A 19,140-nucleotide genomic window follows, 5' to 3' on the forward strand; every position below is an offset into this window, starting at 1 on the left:
GCGTAAAGGGGCCTTGGACACAGGTTCAGGGGGTTAGCCTGGGACAAGCTGCCACTGCCTGCTACCCCCCTGGTTGCAAGGCTGGTGGAGACCGTTAGAGTTTGGGAGAGAAAAGTAAAGATGCACACCTGAGAGGGAAGAAAGGCAAGTGCGTGCTCCAGAGAGAGCCCGCACTGGCTTGTCTTAGGGGTTCTTAACCAGTTTCTAAAGGGGATTTTGGCAGAGGTCTCGGGAGGATCTCAATAGAATAGTCAGCTTTGCAGGTGTGTCCTTTAATATGCTGATTAATCAGTCATTCTCTTGTCAGTTTCACCTTCAAAGAATGTCACCGAAGAGGGACCCGGACAGCATGGGGTCTGCCCCTAAGTGGTCTGGAATGTTTAAACCATTTGCTCCTAAGTGTCCCTGGTTAGGGAAGATAAGACCTTGGGATTTATTATCTTTCTGGGACCAGTTTGATCAGCTTTCTGTCTGTTTCCCCATTATACTTGCCACGGAATATTTCTAACTCAGACAGTTCCGAATATAAATTCTTTAGTTCTTCACAACAAATCTAATTCCATGACAACTCTCAGACAAAATATATTTCCTTTGCCTCTGCTAGTATTGTAGTCATTGGAACAATAGAAGATAATCTAGCATTTGCTGCTTTTGGAGACAGGGAGAGAAGAACTAATTTCTTTAAATTATTTAGCCTGGCCCTAGCCGGTTTGGCTCAGTGGATAGAGTGTCGGCCTACGGACTGAAGGGTCCCAGGTTTGATTCCAGTCAAGGGCACATGCCCAGGTTTTGGGCTTGATCCCCCAGTATGGGGTGTGCAGGAGGCAGCCAATCCATGATTCTTTCTCATCATTGATGTTTCCATCTCTCTCTCCCTCTCCCTTCCTCTCTGAAATCAATAAAAAAATTTTTTTAAAAAATCATTTAGCCTGACCGCAGTGGCTCACTGGTTGGGCATCGATCTATGAACCAGGAGGTCCCATTCGATTCCTGGTCAGGGCACATGCTCAGGTTGCCGGCTTGATCTCTAATCATGCAAGAGGTAGCCAATTAATGATTCTCTCATCATTGATGTTTCTATATCCCTCTCTAAAATCAATAAAAATCTATTTTAAAAAATAATTGTTTAATGTTATATTGAGAATATTTTACATAAGGAAAGTCATTTACAAATCCCATTTTGTGCCCAAATTTTTCTAAAATTCGTATGGATATTTGATACATGTGATAGATATAAAGTATAGGAAGGCTTAATAATAAAATGAACCACCAACCACGTAATTTAAGAACTATATTAGGTTCAAGACCATCTCTACCACCACCATAGACAAGTGGCTTAAGCTCTCTAAGCCTGTTTCCTCATCTGAATAAGAGAACACTAGTTCCCGCTTCATAGTGTGGCTGTGAGGGAGAAATGGTAGGATACCTTTTGGCCAGCCCATGATGGCCCTATCTCTGAGATCTAACCCCTGATCCCCAAGGCTGTTCCCTGCTGCTGTATAACTGCTCCTTGAGACTGCACGCTGGGAAATGTAGGTGATATAAAATGTAGCACATCATTAGTAGATGAGTGGATAAAAAAGTTGAGGTTCATTTATACCATGTGGAATTCTATGCAGCAGTAAAAAAAGAAGAATCTCTTACCCTGTGATACAGTATGGAGGGACCTGGAGAGTATTATGCTAAGTGAAATAAGTCAGAGAAAGACAAGTATCATATGATCTCATTCATATATGGAATCTAATTAACAAAATAAACTGATGAACCGAATGGATCCAGAGACATGGAAGCATGGAACAGAGTACGGAATCTTGGAGGGAAGGTAGGGGAGGGTGGGTGGGTGGGAGGTAATCAACCAAAGACCTTGTATGCAAATATGCATAACCCATGGATGCAGACAGGGGGGATAAGGGGGCGGGGAGGGCACGGGGATGGGCTGGAGGGGGTCGATGGGGGAAAATAAGGACATACGTAATACTTTTAACATTCTGCACTCTCACTGGGAGGTCAGCTCCCTGTCTGTGGAGGAAGCCAGAGGCTTAAACCGAGCTCTGATGAGCATCTCTGTGCGTGAGTCTGAGTTCTGGCAGCCTAAGGGGTCTCTCACCTAAGAGGCCGCCAAAGGCCCGAAGAGGAAGTGGAAGGGAGCCTAGCCCTGGGCCGAGGGATGATGGAGGGCTGCCCACCATCACACTTTACTGACTCAGTAGAAGACAAACCCTTTAATGCGGTTTTTTGTTTTTTGAAAAAAATAAACCTCAGTGGATCTTTTTTAAAGATACGGCTTCTAGAAAATGGTGGTTCCTGTACTTTTTATAAAAGTTCAGAAAAAAATATTCCCACAAAAATAACGACTGTTCATGAAAATGACCCATCTCTGGTGGCTGGACAGTCTGTGCCCACCTCGGAGAACAGTCATCAGCCCGACAGAAAGGCTTGAGAACCCCCCGTGCCCTGCTCCACCTTCTCATCCCCTGGGGTCTGCTGGCCTCCCTGCATCTGTCTGTCCTAACAACATCCCCAGCCTGCCCACCTGTCCCCACTCTGCCCATTCATGTGACGTCTGTCAGTCTCTCTCTCAGATGCCACTGGGGCATCAGGAAGAACAAAGGGTCTGTCTGTGTGTCTGTCCCGTCAGGTCAGCAGGTTGTTGGGGAGTCTGCAGGCCAGGCTGGCCGAGGCTTCCTTTTTTTCGGGACAGGCTGCTATTGGGATGCTTTCCAGGTCAAACGTCACCTGGAGCCGGGTAGTCAGGGGCACAGGTTTATCTGAAATGGTCTGTGGTCAACAGGTAAGAAAAGACAGGTGGAACCCAGGCCAGTCCCTTCTGGAGAGGTCACTGACGGCTCCATAGCCCAGGGGAAAGGTCACGTGCACGCTGCGAGCTGGGGGTTCTAAACGGCTGAGAAGAGGCGGGGACTTCGAGCCCAGACGGTGCGGCTCCTGCTGTTAGGCTCACGAAGCTTTAACTTGCAGCGAGGCTGTAGCTGGTCCTCCTGCGGGAAGGGAAGAAGCCCAAGAGGATGAGGGAGAGTGGTCTCTGCCCTGCCAGGCCCCGTGGAGGTGTCAGTGGCTGTTCCTTGTCTTCTAGCAACTCCTCCCGTCACACACCCCCCCAACCCCGCGTGAACAAAGCCACAATCTGTTTCCCCAAGTCCCATCAAGCAGCCGTGTGTCACTCCCTGAGTGTAGCACGTGAGGTCAGCATGACTTGGCTGGAGTCTTGAGACCAGCCATGCTGAAGGATGAGGGGTGGATGATGATGTCACTTCCTGTCTCCCCTGTGTGATCCTCTGTGTGTACATGTGAGTGCATGAGCATCTACAAAGATGTGGACATGTGCTCGTGAAAGTGTGCCGGACCATGTTGATACCTGCTTGGTCTCGGGCACTGTGCTAGGCGCTTAGGACATAAAAATGAATAAACACAAAGATATGGCCTCAAGGTCCCCACAGTCTACGGGGAAAGCAGACAGTGAGCAGATCCAACCCTGCAGTGGAACCAGTGCTCTGGGGGGGGGGGGGGGGGGAGGGCAAGGCTCAGAGAGCTCTCAGCACAGCCTGGGGGGGCGGAGGGGGGGGGTAGGAGTGGAAGATGATCCATCCATCCATCCCCGGGTTTCGGCTCCCCGACGGGAGGGTGGTGGAGCTGACTGGGACAAGACCATGAATTCCTTTGGGGGATCATTAAGACTGACTGCCGTGGTTGTGGAACGTCAGGTGGAGCTATCCAAATGAGAGCCAGAGGTGTGGATCTGGAACTTGAAGGCAGTATGGGGGTGGTAGGGTTGGCAGGACAGCTATAGGAGTCAGCAAGCACAAGAGGTGCTCGGGGTCAAGCAAGTGGAAGTGGTGCCTGGGATTCTGGAGAGCAAAAGGAATAGGCGTGAACAAGGGAGCCCTCCCATACCACCATCCTACTGGTTATCAAGGGAGACTGAGCAGCTGAAGAAAATTTAGATGGCGTCACTCAAGCTAAGGCAGTCTCCAAAGGCAGGATTGTTCAGTGGTGTAAGCACTGCCAGGAGATCTGCGGACTGGTTGGTCTCACGTCGGCACACTTCTATGTGCCTCCGGGGGTGCTGGTAGCTGTCTGTGTGTACCCGTGTGCATGGGGTGCCCACCTTCGAAGGCTCAGCTGGTGAGAGGAGTCCTGGCTTGGCACCTTTGGACCGGGGCCGACCATGAGGATGCAAAGACCGGTGAGGATCATGCAGGTGGGCACAGCACCGATGAGGACCTTGAGGGTCACCACCACCTGCTCTGCCTGCTTGCAGGCTCCTGCCTCATACCCCGCAAACCTGGAGAAACAACATCCCATCATCCAGCCCAGACCCTCCCGAGCCTGGCTCCCTGGGGGAGGGGTCCCAGATCCCCCACCTCCACACTCTCCTGAAACTTGGATTCATTTCCTGGCCAGATCAGCCTAGCCAGGCTGGAAGGGAGTGTTGAGGGAATGGGCTGGTCAGGGAGGAGTTCAGAGAGAACTGAGAATGTGGGGGGCTGAGGCTTCAGGAGGGCTATGGCCCTCAAGAAAGGCCCCTTTCGGGAGCATGAGTTTGTGTGTGGGGGGGAGGTTGGGGGTTAAAGGGGGGGATGAGGACACATTTGTAATACCTTAACTAAAAAAAAAAAAAAAAAAAAAGGCCCCTTTCAGTCACATTCCCAGAGCCAGCTGAGGAGGTGTCTGCCCCCCACTCTCCAAAGAGCAGAGTTCGGTCCCAGTCCCCGGGCTGGGGTGGGGGACTCTGCCCTCCTCCCACCCAGCTGGTCTTTTGTGCCCCCGCCACAGCCCAGCTCTGGGACTCACTCAAGACTGAGCGTGGAGATGCCCAGGGCCCCTGCGCCCGAGAGCTTCGTGAAGAAGACGTAGGACGAGTAGAAGATGGTCTCTATGCCGGGGCCGTGCTGGTGCTGCAGCTGGAAGTCATCCACCACGTCTGGGAGCATGGACCTGGGGGCGGGGGCTGCAGAGTTATCCCCTGACCCCCCTGGACAGCCACCAGCCTGCAAGCTCCCTGGGGGCAGAGACCAAGTCAGGGTCATCCCTGAGTCCTCACTACCCAGGGCCAGGACTGGCCCACAGAGAGCCAGGCACTGTGTGTTTGTATTCCACCCGCACCTCTACACCCCCAGCCCGGCTGCCCACCATGCCTGCTGCTGGTGCTCTTTTAGGAGGGCTCCCAGGACGGAGCGGGTGGCCTCCATCCCTGCCAGTGGGAGAGCGGCTCCCCAGCACAGGCTGGGCACGAGGGGCCCGGGGCACCAGGTTGACATGAAGGAGGGCAGACGCATCAGGAAGGACATGAAGCTCCCACGTTCCCTTCCCCTCGCGCAGCCTACCAGGGTAGCAGCAAGGACAGAGCAATGCTCACGCCAGACACAAAGGCCACAACGTATGCCACGGGGGCTGTGGGCACAGCAGCCAACAGGATGACAAAAGGCACCATCACCTGGGGAGACAGACACAGATCGACCGGCCGGCCCCCAGGAGGCTCCGGCTCCAAGGTCAGCCTCCCCCAACCCAACTCCAACCTGGCTCCCTGCCTCACTCACACAGATCCCGAAGGCCGACATCCTCTTCCCAAATCGCTGCAGAACCCACTCCCACACCGGGGTGCTCAGTACAGCTGAGACCTGTGAACAGACAGAACCATCACGTCCCGGCCCAGGCCCAGCCGGCCAAGCGGCCGGTGCCTCTGCCCAGGTTCTCACAGCCCTGGCTTGTAGGTGGCATGCCCGGCCCCCATGTTGCCTCCTGGTTGGAACCAGCGGCTATGAGCTGTATGACCCTGGCCCCAATTCCTCTGCCGGAATGTAGGTCCAGAATGTTGCCCCCCAGAACTCTGGCCACACATGTCATGTCAGGGACCACACGTGTCACCCAGGTCTCCTCACCAGGATGGTTAGCACCAGGCTCTGGACGTGGTCATGTAGCTGGGAGGCGTGTGTACAGAACAGGACCAGGTAGCTCTGCTCCACCTGAGGAGGGTGACAGGAGGTGGGTGCGTGCAGGAACGGCAGGACTTCAGAAGGCAAGAGCAAGGCCTGGCCTCCCTTTTGGGACCTTGAACCCTGGTTGGTGCTGCCATCGTGCAGTCCCCGTCCCTACAAAGGTCGCTTATCCCTGACACAGGCATAAACACCATTCCTAGTCTACCGCCGCCCTCGCACAGCTAAGATTGGGTGCACTTCACCATCCAGACAGTGTTCCTGGTGTCTGGGCCCTGACCTCCTCATTCCCAGGAGCTCTATCTAGATCTCTCTCCTCCCAGCACCACCTTCTCTGGGCCACACGCCAGCTGCTGCTCTCTCCCTATTACCACTCGAGCCTAACTGTGATGCAGGGGATGAGAGGCTGAACCTGAACCCAAACAAGCTCAGTGTGGCTGGAACCAAGCCAGGGGGGATGCGCCTGGCCAGAGGTACCTGGACGGCTGCGGAGATGAACAGGAAGGAGATCACCAGCTTCAGGTAGGGCGGGTGCCGGACAGTGAGGCCCAGCCCAGCCAGGAAGCTCATGCCCTGGCTGGAGGCTGGGGCAGAGGGGTCTGCAACACAGGAAGGTGACATCTCGACTTGGCAGAGTTCCAAACCAAAACCCAGGCCCACGAGCAGCCCTGCCCCCAGCTTCTGCCTGCACCTCTGTACCTGGCCGCTCCTTCACCCCCAAGCAGAGCAAACCACCGCACACGGGGTAAGTCACAGCGACCGCGGCGGCTGCAACGGAGTAGAGACAAGTCTGTGGAACAGGACAGAGCTGGGGTGGGTGATGTCTCCCACCCACGGAGGGGAGGACACCCAGGGGCAGGGCGCCACCCAATGGGAGCAGGGGGACCCTCAGCCCAAGTCCAAGAATACTGGGTACTCCTCCCAGTGAGCCCAGTAGGAGGGGGAGAGCTAAGGGCCAGGATGGACCTTCTGCTGACCCTGTGCCTCCTGCATGAAGCCATGCACCAGGGTCTGAGGATCTGAGTCCTCTCTCTCTCTCTCTCACCTCTCTCTCTCTCTCTCTCTCTCTCTCTCTCTCTCTCTCTCTCTCTCTCTCTCTCTCTCTCTCTCTCCCTCTCCCCCTCCCTCCCTCCCTCCCTCCCTCCCTCCCTCCCTTCCTCCCTCCCTCCCTCTCGTTTTAAAACAAGCATTCATTGTTGCTGATTCTGTATGCCAGACCCTGATAGTGACCCCTGAGCATCCACAGTGAGGGGCTTGGAGTGTGGGAGGAAGACAGATGCATGAGCACAAGTTACAGTGCGATGCGGGCTGACCCAGATAAATGTCAGAAAAGAGACAGAGGCTGCCTGGGGTGGGGGGTGGGGAGGGGGGTTGGGGTGGGCGGGGAAGGGGAGGGGAGGGGAGGGAGGGCTTCCGGTGCGGGTCAGCAGGGCTGCACAGGGCCCCACTCTCAGAAGGACCTGCACTCGGGGACCTGCTCTGCGGTCGCTGTCTGGAACTTCTCGATGCTTTTATCTATGAATTCATTTGTTTTGTACGTGGAGTCGATGGGCTAACAGAGCTGGGGCCGCCAAAGGCGCCTGAATATGTCTTTGGGGGTGGGTTTTCGGCCCTCTCTCCCCGCCCTCCCTCACCCCCAGGTGAAGGGCAGGGGCTGTGAGGCAGCGCCAGGACGTGGCGTGGATGCAGAAGAGTTTTGTCCTGAAACATGGCAGGATTTGGCAATGGGCTGGACGGAGGGAGAGGGAGGACTAGAGGATGATTCCTACGGCCCTGGGGGGTCGGGGTGTCATTTGCTTAATGGGGCCAATGGAGAACTTGATGGCTGAAGGAGACACAGTGGCCCCCCCCACCCCACCCCCCGGGAGGATTCCCTTCTCCTTTCACCCTGGGGGTGGGAGGCCCCCAGGAGGGCTCTGCCCAGAGCTCCTTAGGGACCCCACGCCCCCTGCCCCTGCCTGGGACCTGCCGCCTCCCCTCCGGATGCGCTGAGGGTGTTCACGGTGAGAAACCCCCGGGGCGGAGGGTCTGGTGGGAGGACGCACGGGTCCGGGGAGCACTCACCGCGTGGGGGGAGACGGCGCCCGGCCCCGGGAACTCGGCGTCCTCGCAGCTGTGGGGACCGTGGGCTCCGGACACGATGAGTCCGTGGGCCGCGGCTCCCAGCAGCGTCCCCGCCATCTCCATGGTCATCCCTGGGACACAGCGAGGAGCGCTCAGGACACCGAGCTCGCAGCCCGGGCCGCCACCCTCCACCCCGCCGCGCGCACTCACGGTAGGCGGTGGCCGAGTCCCGCTCCCGGGGGCTGGGCGTCAGCAGCATGGTGAGCGCCGTGTAGGGCACCTGGAAGAACTGGGGCGCCCGGAGCTTCGAGGACGCCCCCCTCCGCCCAGACCACCCCGTGGCCGCCCTGTCCCAGCCACGGATCCCTTCAGGCCGGAGCACCAGCCCAGAGCCCAGTGGGCGGAGGAGCTCCAGGAGATGGCCGGGACGGGAGCAGGTGCAGGGTGGGGGCGGGGGGGTGGGGGGTAGGGGATGTGGGGGGAGGTCCTCCTGACACCCGCCCCAGGACACTCTCGCTTCACAGTGACCGCGTGGGGTTCCAGGGGCCCAGGCCCGGGAAGGCGCCCCGGCTTACCGTGGACAGAGCCTGGAAGAGGCAGTAGAAGGTCATGTACCAAAGGCCTCGGAGGTTGGTGAAGGGGGGCAGGTACCACAGGAAGAAGTAAGCCAAGGCGGTGAAGGGCATGCAGCCCAGCACCCTGTGGGAGCACACGGGGGTGGGATGCCCACCAAACCGGGCCTGGGGCCACCTCACCCCCCTGGACCTCAGCCCTGGGTGGGCCTCTCAGGGTGGGAGCCGTGGGGGGGGGGGGGCTGAGGTATCAGGACGGGGGCTGTGACTCTGGCTAGGACACGGGTGCTTGGTGGTGCCATTCCACCTGTCAAGGACCCTGGAGCACAGGAGTCGGACCTACTCTGCAAGACCTTCCCTGGCCTCACTGAGACCCCGGGGGCCAGGCCTGGGAGTCTTGGAGGCTTTGTCTACCTGCGCCATCTGGTGAGGGAACATCCCCAGGAATGTCTCTGACTCCTGCATGATGGTCTGGCCCAGCCCGGTACTGTCACCTACTGTCCAGTCCTATCACCGGCTGTCCTGTCTTGTCCTCTAACCATCCACAAGGTTTTCTACTAAGAAGCAGGGCTATGACAATCACAGGGACCTCAAGGACCATGGGGCTGCTCACCAGGGCATGAGTCGTCCAGACCCTGTCCTCCTGCTTCTGCTGATGAAGAACCCAGCCACGGGGTCAGCAGCTGCCCCTGACACCCTCCCTCCAAACAGGACAAGTGACACCTGGGCAGGAGGGATCTGCAATGACAGGGGAGGGGATAGCCAGGGACTGGCAGAGTCAGAGAGGGTGTCCAGGCCTGCCCACCCACCAGGAGGGGGATCTGGGAACCTGGCTGGGGCCAGAGTGTAAGGTCCATTCAGCCTGCTCCCCAGAATACTAATCCAGAAGGCGCGCAGGACACATCTGTGCACGTGCAGAAAGGAGCGCGCGAGGGAGCCGACAGCCACATACCGGCACATCTCCATTGTTACTCACGCCCACTCACTTCTGGAGAAGACACGAGGGACCCTCACCTGAGGTGCTCAGTGCGAGAAGGATGCGCCCAGGCTGACAGTCACAGGTAGATTTTTGTCTCACAATAAATTTGTTTTAATTTTTCTGATTACATAAATGATACACTCACTATAAAGACACTCAAACAGTACAGAAAAATATTGAGCAAAGCTCATCTGAAATCCCACCATCCTGAGACAACGCCAGAGGCATTTTGATGATCATTCTTTCATGCATTGATATACATTTGCAATTTATATAATCTTATATAAATGCAACCATATCAGTGTCACTTAAAAAACCATGGATACCACCCAGCTGGCGTGCTCAGTGGTTGAGTGTCGACCTATGAACCAGGAGGTCACAGTTCCACTCCCGGTCAGGGCACATGCCCGGGTTGGGGCTCAATCCCCAGTAAGGGGTGTGTAGGAGGCAGCCAATTAATGATTTTCTTTCATCATTGATGTTTCCATTTTTCTCTCCCCCTCCTTCCTCTCTGAAATCAATAAAAAAAAAATTTTTAAAAATAATGAATACCTATTTAAAAAAACATTTTTTTGCCTGCTCTTTATCCTCCACCATTCCCTCCTATAGCCAACATTAATAGCCTGGTGTAATTTTCTGTACATTTTCTCCATGCTTATTTTTAACTAGAAGCCTGATGCACGAAATTCATGCAAGGGGGCTCAGCCCTCGCAGCCCCGGCTTCATCCAGAAGGTTGTCTGGAAGGATGTCCGGAAGGTTGTTCGGCTGTGCGGTCTAATTAGCATATTACACTTTTATTATTATAGATCATGTACTGACACATACACACATATACTCATGAATATACATATATGGGGCATGTCTTTGTTTTGTTAAAATAGGATCATTTTGTATATTCTTCTCTAAAACTAACTTTTCTCACTTGATAGTGCATCATGGAAATCCCTCTACGTCAACTGGTATTGATCTAACCCAGTGGTTCTCAATCTTCTGGCCCTTTAAATACAGTTCCTTATGTTGTGACCCAACCATAAAATTATTTTCGATGCTACTTCATAACTGTAATGTTGCTACTGTTATGAATCATAATGTAAATATCTGATATGCAGGACGGTCTTAGGCAACCCCTGTGAAAGGGTCGTTTGACCCCCAAAGGGGTCGCGACCCACAGGTTGAGAACCGCTGATTCTAACCCATTCTTTAAATGGCCACATGATAGTCCATTATATTGAGATAGTACAAGTTATTACTCAACTGCTTCTATATTGGTGGGCATTCACATTGTTTCCCATTTTCCAGTACAAACAACCCATAATAAATATCCTTGGCTTTTTGTCAGGCTTAGGTCAAAGGTGTTATCTGTTATGGATCAGGTGGGGGTGGAAGGACCAGACACTAAGGAAGATGGAAATAGGGGGCCCCAGGCTGCTGCCCACACTCACCTGTGCCACATCTAGCAGGAAGAGCTGCAGGTAAAAGGCTGTGGCGCTGGAGGCCACCTGATTGGGGACCCCGCCAATGCCATAGCAAACCTTCGTACAGAATGAGAGGCGACCAGCTCTTCTGTCCTGGGGGAGACACAGGCACTAAGCCCCACCTTCATAGACACACAACAGCTCCCCACACCCCATGTCTTTCATAAGCATCCTGAGGTCTCTATCTCTAAACTTTTCCAGGGGGAAGTTCTTCCTTATATTTCCCCCTTAGTGCTTCCTGGTTGTTTTATTTTCTGAGTCAACAAGCCTGAGTGAACTGGGGGTCAGGAGACCCCCAACTTCCACACCATCTCCCTGTGTGACCTTGAATAAACCACTTTCCCTCTCTAAACCTTATCCGTCAAATGGAAAAATCCTGCCAACGTCACAGGGCTGTTTTGATAAGCAGATGTGGTCATGGCTCTGGGAGCTTACTGTTAAATGTTCAGGACTCCTGCAGCCAGTTGTTGAATGACTAGTAGCCTGAAATCATTCATGGTGAGGGTATTTACACCACTGTAATCAGCAAACAGTACAAATCAGAGCTTTTCTTTTTTTTTTCTGGAGAGACTGTTTACCAATCCACCACTGAAATGAAGTAATGTTTATAAGTCCAATGTGTGTGTGTATATAACATTAGCAAGCCCTAAGCTATCCAGCACACTCCAGACTCAAATATTCGACTGACTACTCACAACCCTATGTGGTTGTCTAACAGGCATTGCAGCTTAGTATGGCCAAACACACAGTTTCTGGCTTCCATCCCATTGTTTCAACCCACTCTGAATCCTGTTGTCCCCATTGCATTAAATGACCCCAATGTCCATTCAGCAGCTCAGGCCGCAGACCCAGGAGTCACCTTGATTCCCCTTTCCTGCTTCCCCTGTCTAATCCATCAGTGAGAGCCTCCTCAGTGGCTCCCCTGCTTCTGCTCTCAGTCCTATTCCTCAAAAGTGACCATGCCTGTTGCTGCCCCAGGGCCTTTGCACTTCCATTCAAGTCTAAGCCTAAAGGTCATCTCCTCAGAGAGGCCTTTCCTGGCCACCAAAGTCTGTTTTCCAACTGCACTTATAAGTTCTCTGAGAGATGACCTATTCACCACCATGTCTCCAGTACCCAAAGCAATGCTTGACATGTGGCAGATGCTTGGTATATACTAGTATTTGTTGAAGGAATCAATGCCACAAGAACACTGTAAAGTGCCATTTCTCTGCCGTTTCTCTGAAAGGTGCTGGGAATTCTTCCTCGTCCTTTGCTTGGGGATGGGTGGGGGAGTGGAGAAGACGGTGACTTCACCCATTTTGGTATCTTGCAGGACACCCAGATGGGCCCTTTGGAAGGGAAGGTCTTCCCAGATAAGAGTTTATCATATCCTTTGCACACTCTTTCTGCCCACAGAAGAAAACCATACACGAAGCAGGATGTGGCCTCCTTTTCTGACATGAACATTATTTCAACTTCCAGAAAACTGTTAACAACAGGCAGAATCCACCGTCACAGCCCTCCTGCCCCCTCCTCTCCAAAATGGGAATTTTGTTTCCCCCTAAATATGTCTGGCAAGTTTCTGGCACATGGCGTTTGAAAGGGGAAAGAAATTCCAGCGGAAACTAGGTACATGATATATGGTTTTGGAATCTTGACAGTTTTATGCACTTAAATCATAAGCCCTTCACAGTTGGCGGAGCACAAGTCTTGGCGTTAGACACACGGGGAGTCCCGTTCCGCGCCTGCCGATTCTAGCTGTGTGACCCAGGGCCAGTTACTTTCCGGGGCTGTTTCGGTTTCCTCACATTTTAGCTGGAGGTAGTACAACCTCACAGGGTTGTTCTGAGAATGAAATGCTGCCACTGCATTGGCAGTGTTGGCTTCCCTCTTGCCATCCATCTCACCCTGAAGTTCTCACTTTCGCTGGAAAATGAGAGTCCTCAGGGAGCCTCCTTATGGGACTTTCTTTCTGGGGGGGCCACAATCCTTTGCTCTGAGGTGCCTGGGAGGAGGGTGTGGAGTTGAGCTGGTGGTGAGGTGAAGCCACAGGCAGGGGGGGTGAGGTGAAGAAGCCACAGGCAGGCGGGGGTGGGGGTGGGGGTGGGGGAGCTTCATTTGGAGCCGCAGGGGATTTTGCATTCAGCAGACACCAACTCCAACACACCCAGCCTGTGGCATGAGCCCCAGCCAGCCCCGCCGCCCCTGGGTCCCCACCTGCCCTCTGCCCTCACTCTGGGGCCTGGTAGCCAGAAAAGACATGGCTGGGGGCCATCTCCCAAAGCAGAGCCTGGTGCCAGGGCAAGGCCAGGGTTGGAGAAGGTGGCCCAGCCCACACCACCTGCCTGGGGTCGGAGAAGGAAGGCTGCCGCCTCAGGCCCAGCGTCCAGGGGATCTCTGGGAAGACCCGGACCGGAACGTGGCGGGCGAGAGCCTAGACGGGGATCAGGAGGCCAGCCCGCCCGGTCCTGCCTGAGCAGTTGAACTTGTCTCAGGCTGTTTCGCGTGCTGTTCTCCTTGGGGCTCCCGAATAGCCTCAGCCACTGGGCTCTCAAGGGCCACCCCCACTGGGGCGGTTCAGGCGAGGACCCTGCGGGCTCCCTCTGGCTGGATAAAGGGCTGCCATCAGACGCCCTCAGGGTCCCCGGCGCCCCTCTGCCCCGCGCCCCCTCTCTCCGCGGGGCTGCCCACAGCTCCCCTCTGGCTTCCCCTCGCTTTGCGCTCACCGAGCGGGGCTCCAGGGTCTGCGCCTCCGGCTGGGGCGCGGGCGCCTCCACCGCTGGGGCCGGGGACCCTCCAGGGGCCGCCTCCATCGCGCAGCTGCTGCGCCCGCGCCCGGGGCCCCGGGTTGTTATCGTCCGCGGGGAGGGCGGCTCCGGGAGTGGGCGCGGCGAGGGGCCCCTGACCCGCGAGAAACCGGGGAGCTGGGAAGGTCCCCTTTTCCCGAAGGGAAAGTATCTAGAGCTCAGATTCGCTGGGGGAACGGCCGGGCAGCCCTGGGAACCCTTCTCCTGGGGACGCGCCCGCAAGGGGGTGAGAACCAGAGGCGGTTCCGAGACCCTCTCCCAAGTCCTCATGGGCGAAAGTCAGCAGACACATCTACCGGGACAACGCAGCGCTAGTGTTGACTTGTTTGGAGTAGGGTTATGGCCCAACAGGTTTACAAGCTGCTCAGTGTGATACCGGGAGCCGCAATATGCATTTTCCAGTCTCCTAGAGATCACGGGTCTGACCCCCACACCCATTCTGGCCGGCGAATGAAAGCAGACCGCAACTGGGCATTGAACCTGCAACCTAGGTATGTGTCCTGACCGGGAATCGAACCCACAACCTTTTGAGGTATGGGAACCTGCTCCAACCAACTGACCCACCCTGCCGGGGCCACAGTTGGTTTTTTTGTTTGTTTGTTTTTTAACCAAACTGGCTAGGGCCACTTTTATTTATTTATTTTATATATATATATATTATTGATTTCAGAGAGGAAGGAAGAGGAGATAGAAACATCAATCATTGATTGGCTGCCTACTGCACGCCCCCTACTGGGGATCGAGCCCTCAACCTGGGCATATGTCCTGACCAGGAATAGAACCATTACCTCCCAGTTCATAGCTCCGTGCTCAACCACTGATCCACACCATCCGGCTGAGGAACATTTTAAATAGTCCATGGTTTGTACATTCACCTGTTAATGTGGAAAATTAAGAACTAATGGAGACATTTCACATTTTACAAACATCATTCAAACATTTGTGTGATATAGGCTGTATGCCCAACACCATTCCTACTTGCAAGGATTTTCAATGGGCTATAATTGTATGTATACTTATGTGACTGCTCCTAGCTACCATCTTACCATACAGTAAATTCTGTAATGGTAGGGCTTATGTTTGATTTACTAACCCTAAACTCCTATCATAGGGCCTGGCATACAGTAGGTGCTATACATTAATGATGAGTGAATGAATACATACATAAATAAATGAAGGGGTTAAACAAATAATGGAAATACTAGGAAGGAATTAAATACCATGTCAAATGAAAGGTCTCTGGGCCTTTAAAGGTCAGGAAGCAGGCTGCTTGTAGAAGTCAGCAGAGGCTCCCTGGAGGAGGTGACCTGAAAATAGTTGCTCTCCAGTTGGATAAGGTTGGTGAACAGCTCAGGCAGTAGCACAGTCAGCCTCACAGCTGTGATAGAGGAAGCCACAAGTGAAAAGAAGCCACAAATGCAAAGTTGCTCCTCATTTCCTGGCTAGCGTTTTGGCCAGCAAGAGCTGCATTCCTTTGAGTTGAGCAGGTGTGGAATTTCCAGCCTAGGTAGCAGAATGGAACCTGGAACAAACAGATCAGCAAAAAAGAACCCAGGGACAATGAGGCTGGGCCCAGCTGCCCTTTGCCAGCTTTTGAGCTCACAGAATATTGGAGCTCAGTGGGCCTTGTCCAGGGTGATAAATGATGTCCTTTGGATTGTACCACTTCAGAAGACCCAGAAATTTCCATGTTCAGATAGTATTAGGATCCTTAGATGTGCTGAAATACCTGGGAATGGTCTGAATCCTCGCCATCATTCAACTTTCCATCTAGTAAGGACAAGTGAAGGTCTGTTTTGCTTTAAAGATGGGGAAAGTCCAAACATTAGAAGCAGAGGGAAAGACACCTTCATCAAAAGAGAGCTGGAAGGTGTTTTGATGGCAGGATAATGAGGGGGTTGATGATAGCAAGATTCAGCACTTTTTTTTTTTGTAACTATGAGATTTTTCTTTATTATTATTGATGAACTTTGAGCTATTTAGTTTAACGGTATGAAAATTACTTCCTATTAACCAACTCTGCATTTTGGAATTAAATCAGAGACCTAGCAATTAAATCCACAATTTTTCATAAATCATTTTCTGTTGACTTCTCTCATTTTTAAAAGAGAAACATACTTCATGTTCTATAAGAGACAGCTGTTTTTTTTTAAATCTTTAAATTCTTTATTAGTTAAGGAATTACAAATGTGTCCTCATTCCGCTCCATTAACCTCCACCCCCCCACCCCACTCATGCTCTCATCCTCCTGTTGTCCATGTCCATTGGTTTGGCTTATATGCATGCATACAAGTCCTTTGGTTCATCTTTTCCCCTCCCTCCCCCCCTCCCCTACTTTCCCTCTGGGGATTAATAGTCTGATTGCTATTTCTCTGTCTTTGGATCTGTCCCTGTTCATCAGTCTATGTTGTTCTCTATATTCCACAAATGAGTAAGATCATGTGGTATTTATCTTTCTCTGACTGGCTTATTTCACTTAGCATAATGCTCTCCAGTTCCATCCAAGCTGTTGCAAAAGGCAACAGTTCCTTCTTTTTTACCGCAGTGTAGTATTCCATTGTGTAGATGTACCAAAGTTTTTTAATCCACTCATCTGCTGATGGGCACTTAGGCTGTTTCCAGATTTTAGCTATGGTGAATTGTGCTGCTATGAACATAGGGGTGCATATACCCTTTCTGACTGGTGTTTCTAGTTTCTTGGGATATATTCCTAGAAGTGGGATCACTGGGTCAAATGGGAGCTCCATTTTTAGTTTTTTGAGGAAGCTCCATACTGTTCTCCACAGTGGCTGCACCAGTCTGCATTCCCACCAGCAGTGCAGAAGGGTTCCTTTTTCTCCACATCCTCTCCAACACTTGTTGTTTATTTGTTGATGATAGCCATTCTGACAGGTGTGAGATGGTACCTCATTGTTGTTTTGATTTGCATCTCTCGTATAATTAGTGACTTTGAGCATGTTTTCATATGTCTTTCGGCCCTCTATATGTCCTCTTTAAAAAGTGTCTATCTAGGTCCATTGCCCATTTTTTTATAGGATTGTTTATCTTCCTATTATTAAGTTTCATGAGTTCCTTGTAAATGTTGGAGATTAAACCCTTGTCGGTGATATCATTGGCAAATATGTTCTCCCATGCAGTGGATCTTCTTGTTTTGTTGATGGTTTCCTTTGCTGTGCAAAAGCTTTTTATTTTAATGTAGTCCCATTTGTTTATTTTCTCTTTAGTTTCCATTGCCCTACGAGCATTATCAGAGAAGAAATTCCTTTGACATATGTTTGCTATTTCGCTGCCTATGGATTCCTCTAGTATTTTTATGGTTTCCCATCTTATGTTTAAGTCTTTTATCCATTTTGAGTTTATTTTTGTGTATGGTGTGAGTTGGTGGTCTAGTTTCATCTTTTTGCATGTATCTGTCCAATTTTCCCAACACCATTTATTGAAGAGGCTGTCTTGACTCCATTGTATGCTCTTGCCTTCTTTGTCGAATATTAATTGGGCATAGTGGTTTGGGTTGATTTCTGGGGTCTCTATTCTATTCCATTGATCTATATGTCTGTTCTTGTGCCAGTACCAAGCTGTTTTAAGAACATTGGGTTTGTAATACAGCTTGATATCTGGTATTGAGTTCCCAGCCCAGGACTCCTGAAGCCGGCAGTGCGCGCAGGATCAGTTCCAAGGTGCTGGCGCACTTCCAGGCTAAAGTTCCTGTAGCAGCACTGAGGTCCGGGCAAGGGGTGGGCCTACCAGTTACTATGGCGCTGCCCGGGAGCCTTCAGGGAGGGGGATGGGCTCTGTTACTCATGGATCTGCCTCGGGGATTTCTGAACTTTTGGTGTCCGCAGGTCTGTAGCTGTGGTCACAGGTCTCTGTCCCCAGTGGCTGCAGGGTCCTGGTATGCGTCTGAGATCAGACTGGGTAGTGCTGAGGCCAGGATCCTAGTCTCAAGCAGCTGTTTCCCAAGATGGCGTGGTCGCTGTGCCCGTGCTGGCCGCCCAGGAGTGTCCGCGCAGGGAGCGGGGCCCCGACCTCTAAGACTGCCCGGCTTAGCAGCCCCTTAGAAGACCTGCAGAATCTAACTGTCCCTAGCTCATACACACACGCCACACACGTCCACACACTCCTCTATCATTTCCTTGCGCTCTCAACACTCTCAACCTCCCTACCTTCCTGCCGGTCGCCATTTTTTCTCCACCACAATTGTTTTTTAGATAGGACACCACAACCACAAATTGCTCTATATTGTCATGAAAAACCTTGGGTTGTAAGCCATCTAGCAAGTAAGTGAAAAGACAACCTACAGAATAGGATATTTGCAAATTATAAGGACTTATACTGGAATATATAAAAAGCTCTTACAACTCAACAATAACAAGACAAATAACACAATTTAGAAATGGGCAAAGGATTTCAATAGATATTTCTCCGAAGATAGACATGAAAAGATGCTCGTGTCATAAGGGAAATACAAAACTTCAAGATACTACTCCACGTGGATGGCTATGCTTAAAAAGACAGACAATAAAAAGTGTTGGGGAGCATGTGGAGAAATCATACATTGTTGCTGGTGGGCATGTAGAGGAGGGCCGGAACTTTGGAAAACTGGCACTTCTTCAAAAAGTTAACCGTGGGCAGATGAGTAGATTAAAACCTGTGGTACATCTACACAATGGGATACTACACTGTGGTAAAAAAGGAACTCCTAGTATTTGCAACAGCATGGATAGAGCTGGAGAGCATTATGCTAAGTGAAATAAGCCAGTCAGAGAAAGATAAATATCACATGATTTCACTCATTTGTGGAATATAATGAACAACATAAACTGATGAACAAAAACAGATCCAGAGACAGAGAAGCATCGATCAGACAGTCAAACCTCAGAGGGAGATTTGGGGTACGAGGGAGAGATCAACCAAAGGACTTGTATGCATGCATATAAGCCTAACCAATGGACACAGACACAAGGGGGGTGAGGGCATGAGTTGGGGGGATGGGGGATAAGGACATATATGTAATACCTTAATCAATAAAGAAAAGCCGAAACCGGTTTGGCTCAGTGGATAGAGCGTCGGTCTGCGGACTGAAAGGTCCCGGGTTCGATTCTGGTCAAGGGCATGTACGTGGGTTGTGGGCACTTCCCCAGTGGGGGATGTGCAGGAGGCAGCTGATCGATGTTTCTCTCTCATTGATGTTTCTAACTCTCTATCTCTCTCTCTTCCTCTCTGTAAAAAATCAATAAAATATATTTCAAAAAAATAAAGAAAAAAAGTATATAAAAAAAGTTAAACGTGGAATTAGCATATGACCGAGC

The 19,140-nt window shown here is 51.9% G+C and overlaps 1 protein-coding gene across 2 annotated transcripts; it reads right to left on the bottom strand.

Annotated features, from left to right (window-relative positions):
- Nucleotides 1-1,713: 1,713 nt before the first annotated feature.
- MFSD2B (MFSD2 lysolipid transporter B, sphingolipid) lies at nt 1,714-13,868 on the bottom strand (the record flags this gene model as incomplete). Of its 2 annotated transcripts, XM_081101424.1 has the most annotated exons (14): nt 1,714-2,996; nt 4,124-4,300; nt 4,810-4,953; nt 5,343-5,452; nt 5,556-5,636; nt 5,898-5,981; nt 6,429-6,550; nt 6,651-6,741; nt 8,016-8,146; nt 8,226-8,304; nt 8,591-8,714; nt 9,201-9,325; nt 11,010-11,135; nt 13,751-13,868. In XM_081101424.1, the coding sequence occupies 14 exons, from the start codon at nt 13,835-13,837 to the stop codon at nt 2,966-2,968; spliced, it is 1,512 nt and encodes a 503-aa protein (XP_080957550.1). In that variant the 3' UTR covers nt 1,714-2,965. The 2 variants fall into 2 exon arrangements, with proteins under 2 accessions (XP_080957550.1, XP_080957549.1); XM_081101423.1 differs by lacking the exon at nt 1,714-2,996 and having other exon boundaries at nt 3,971-4,300; nt 13,751-13,837.
- Nucleotides 13,869-19,140: the final 5,272 nt, after the last annotated feature.

The sequence above is a fragment of the Myotis nattereri genome, assembly GCF_964212035.1.
Source record: "Myotis nattereri genome assembly, chromosome: 10".
Classification (NCBI taxonomy): Eukaryota; Metazoa; Chordata; class Mammalia; order Chiroptera; family Vespertilionidae; genus Myotis; species Myotis nattereri.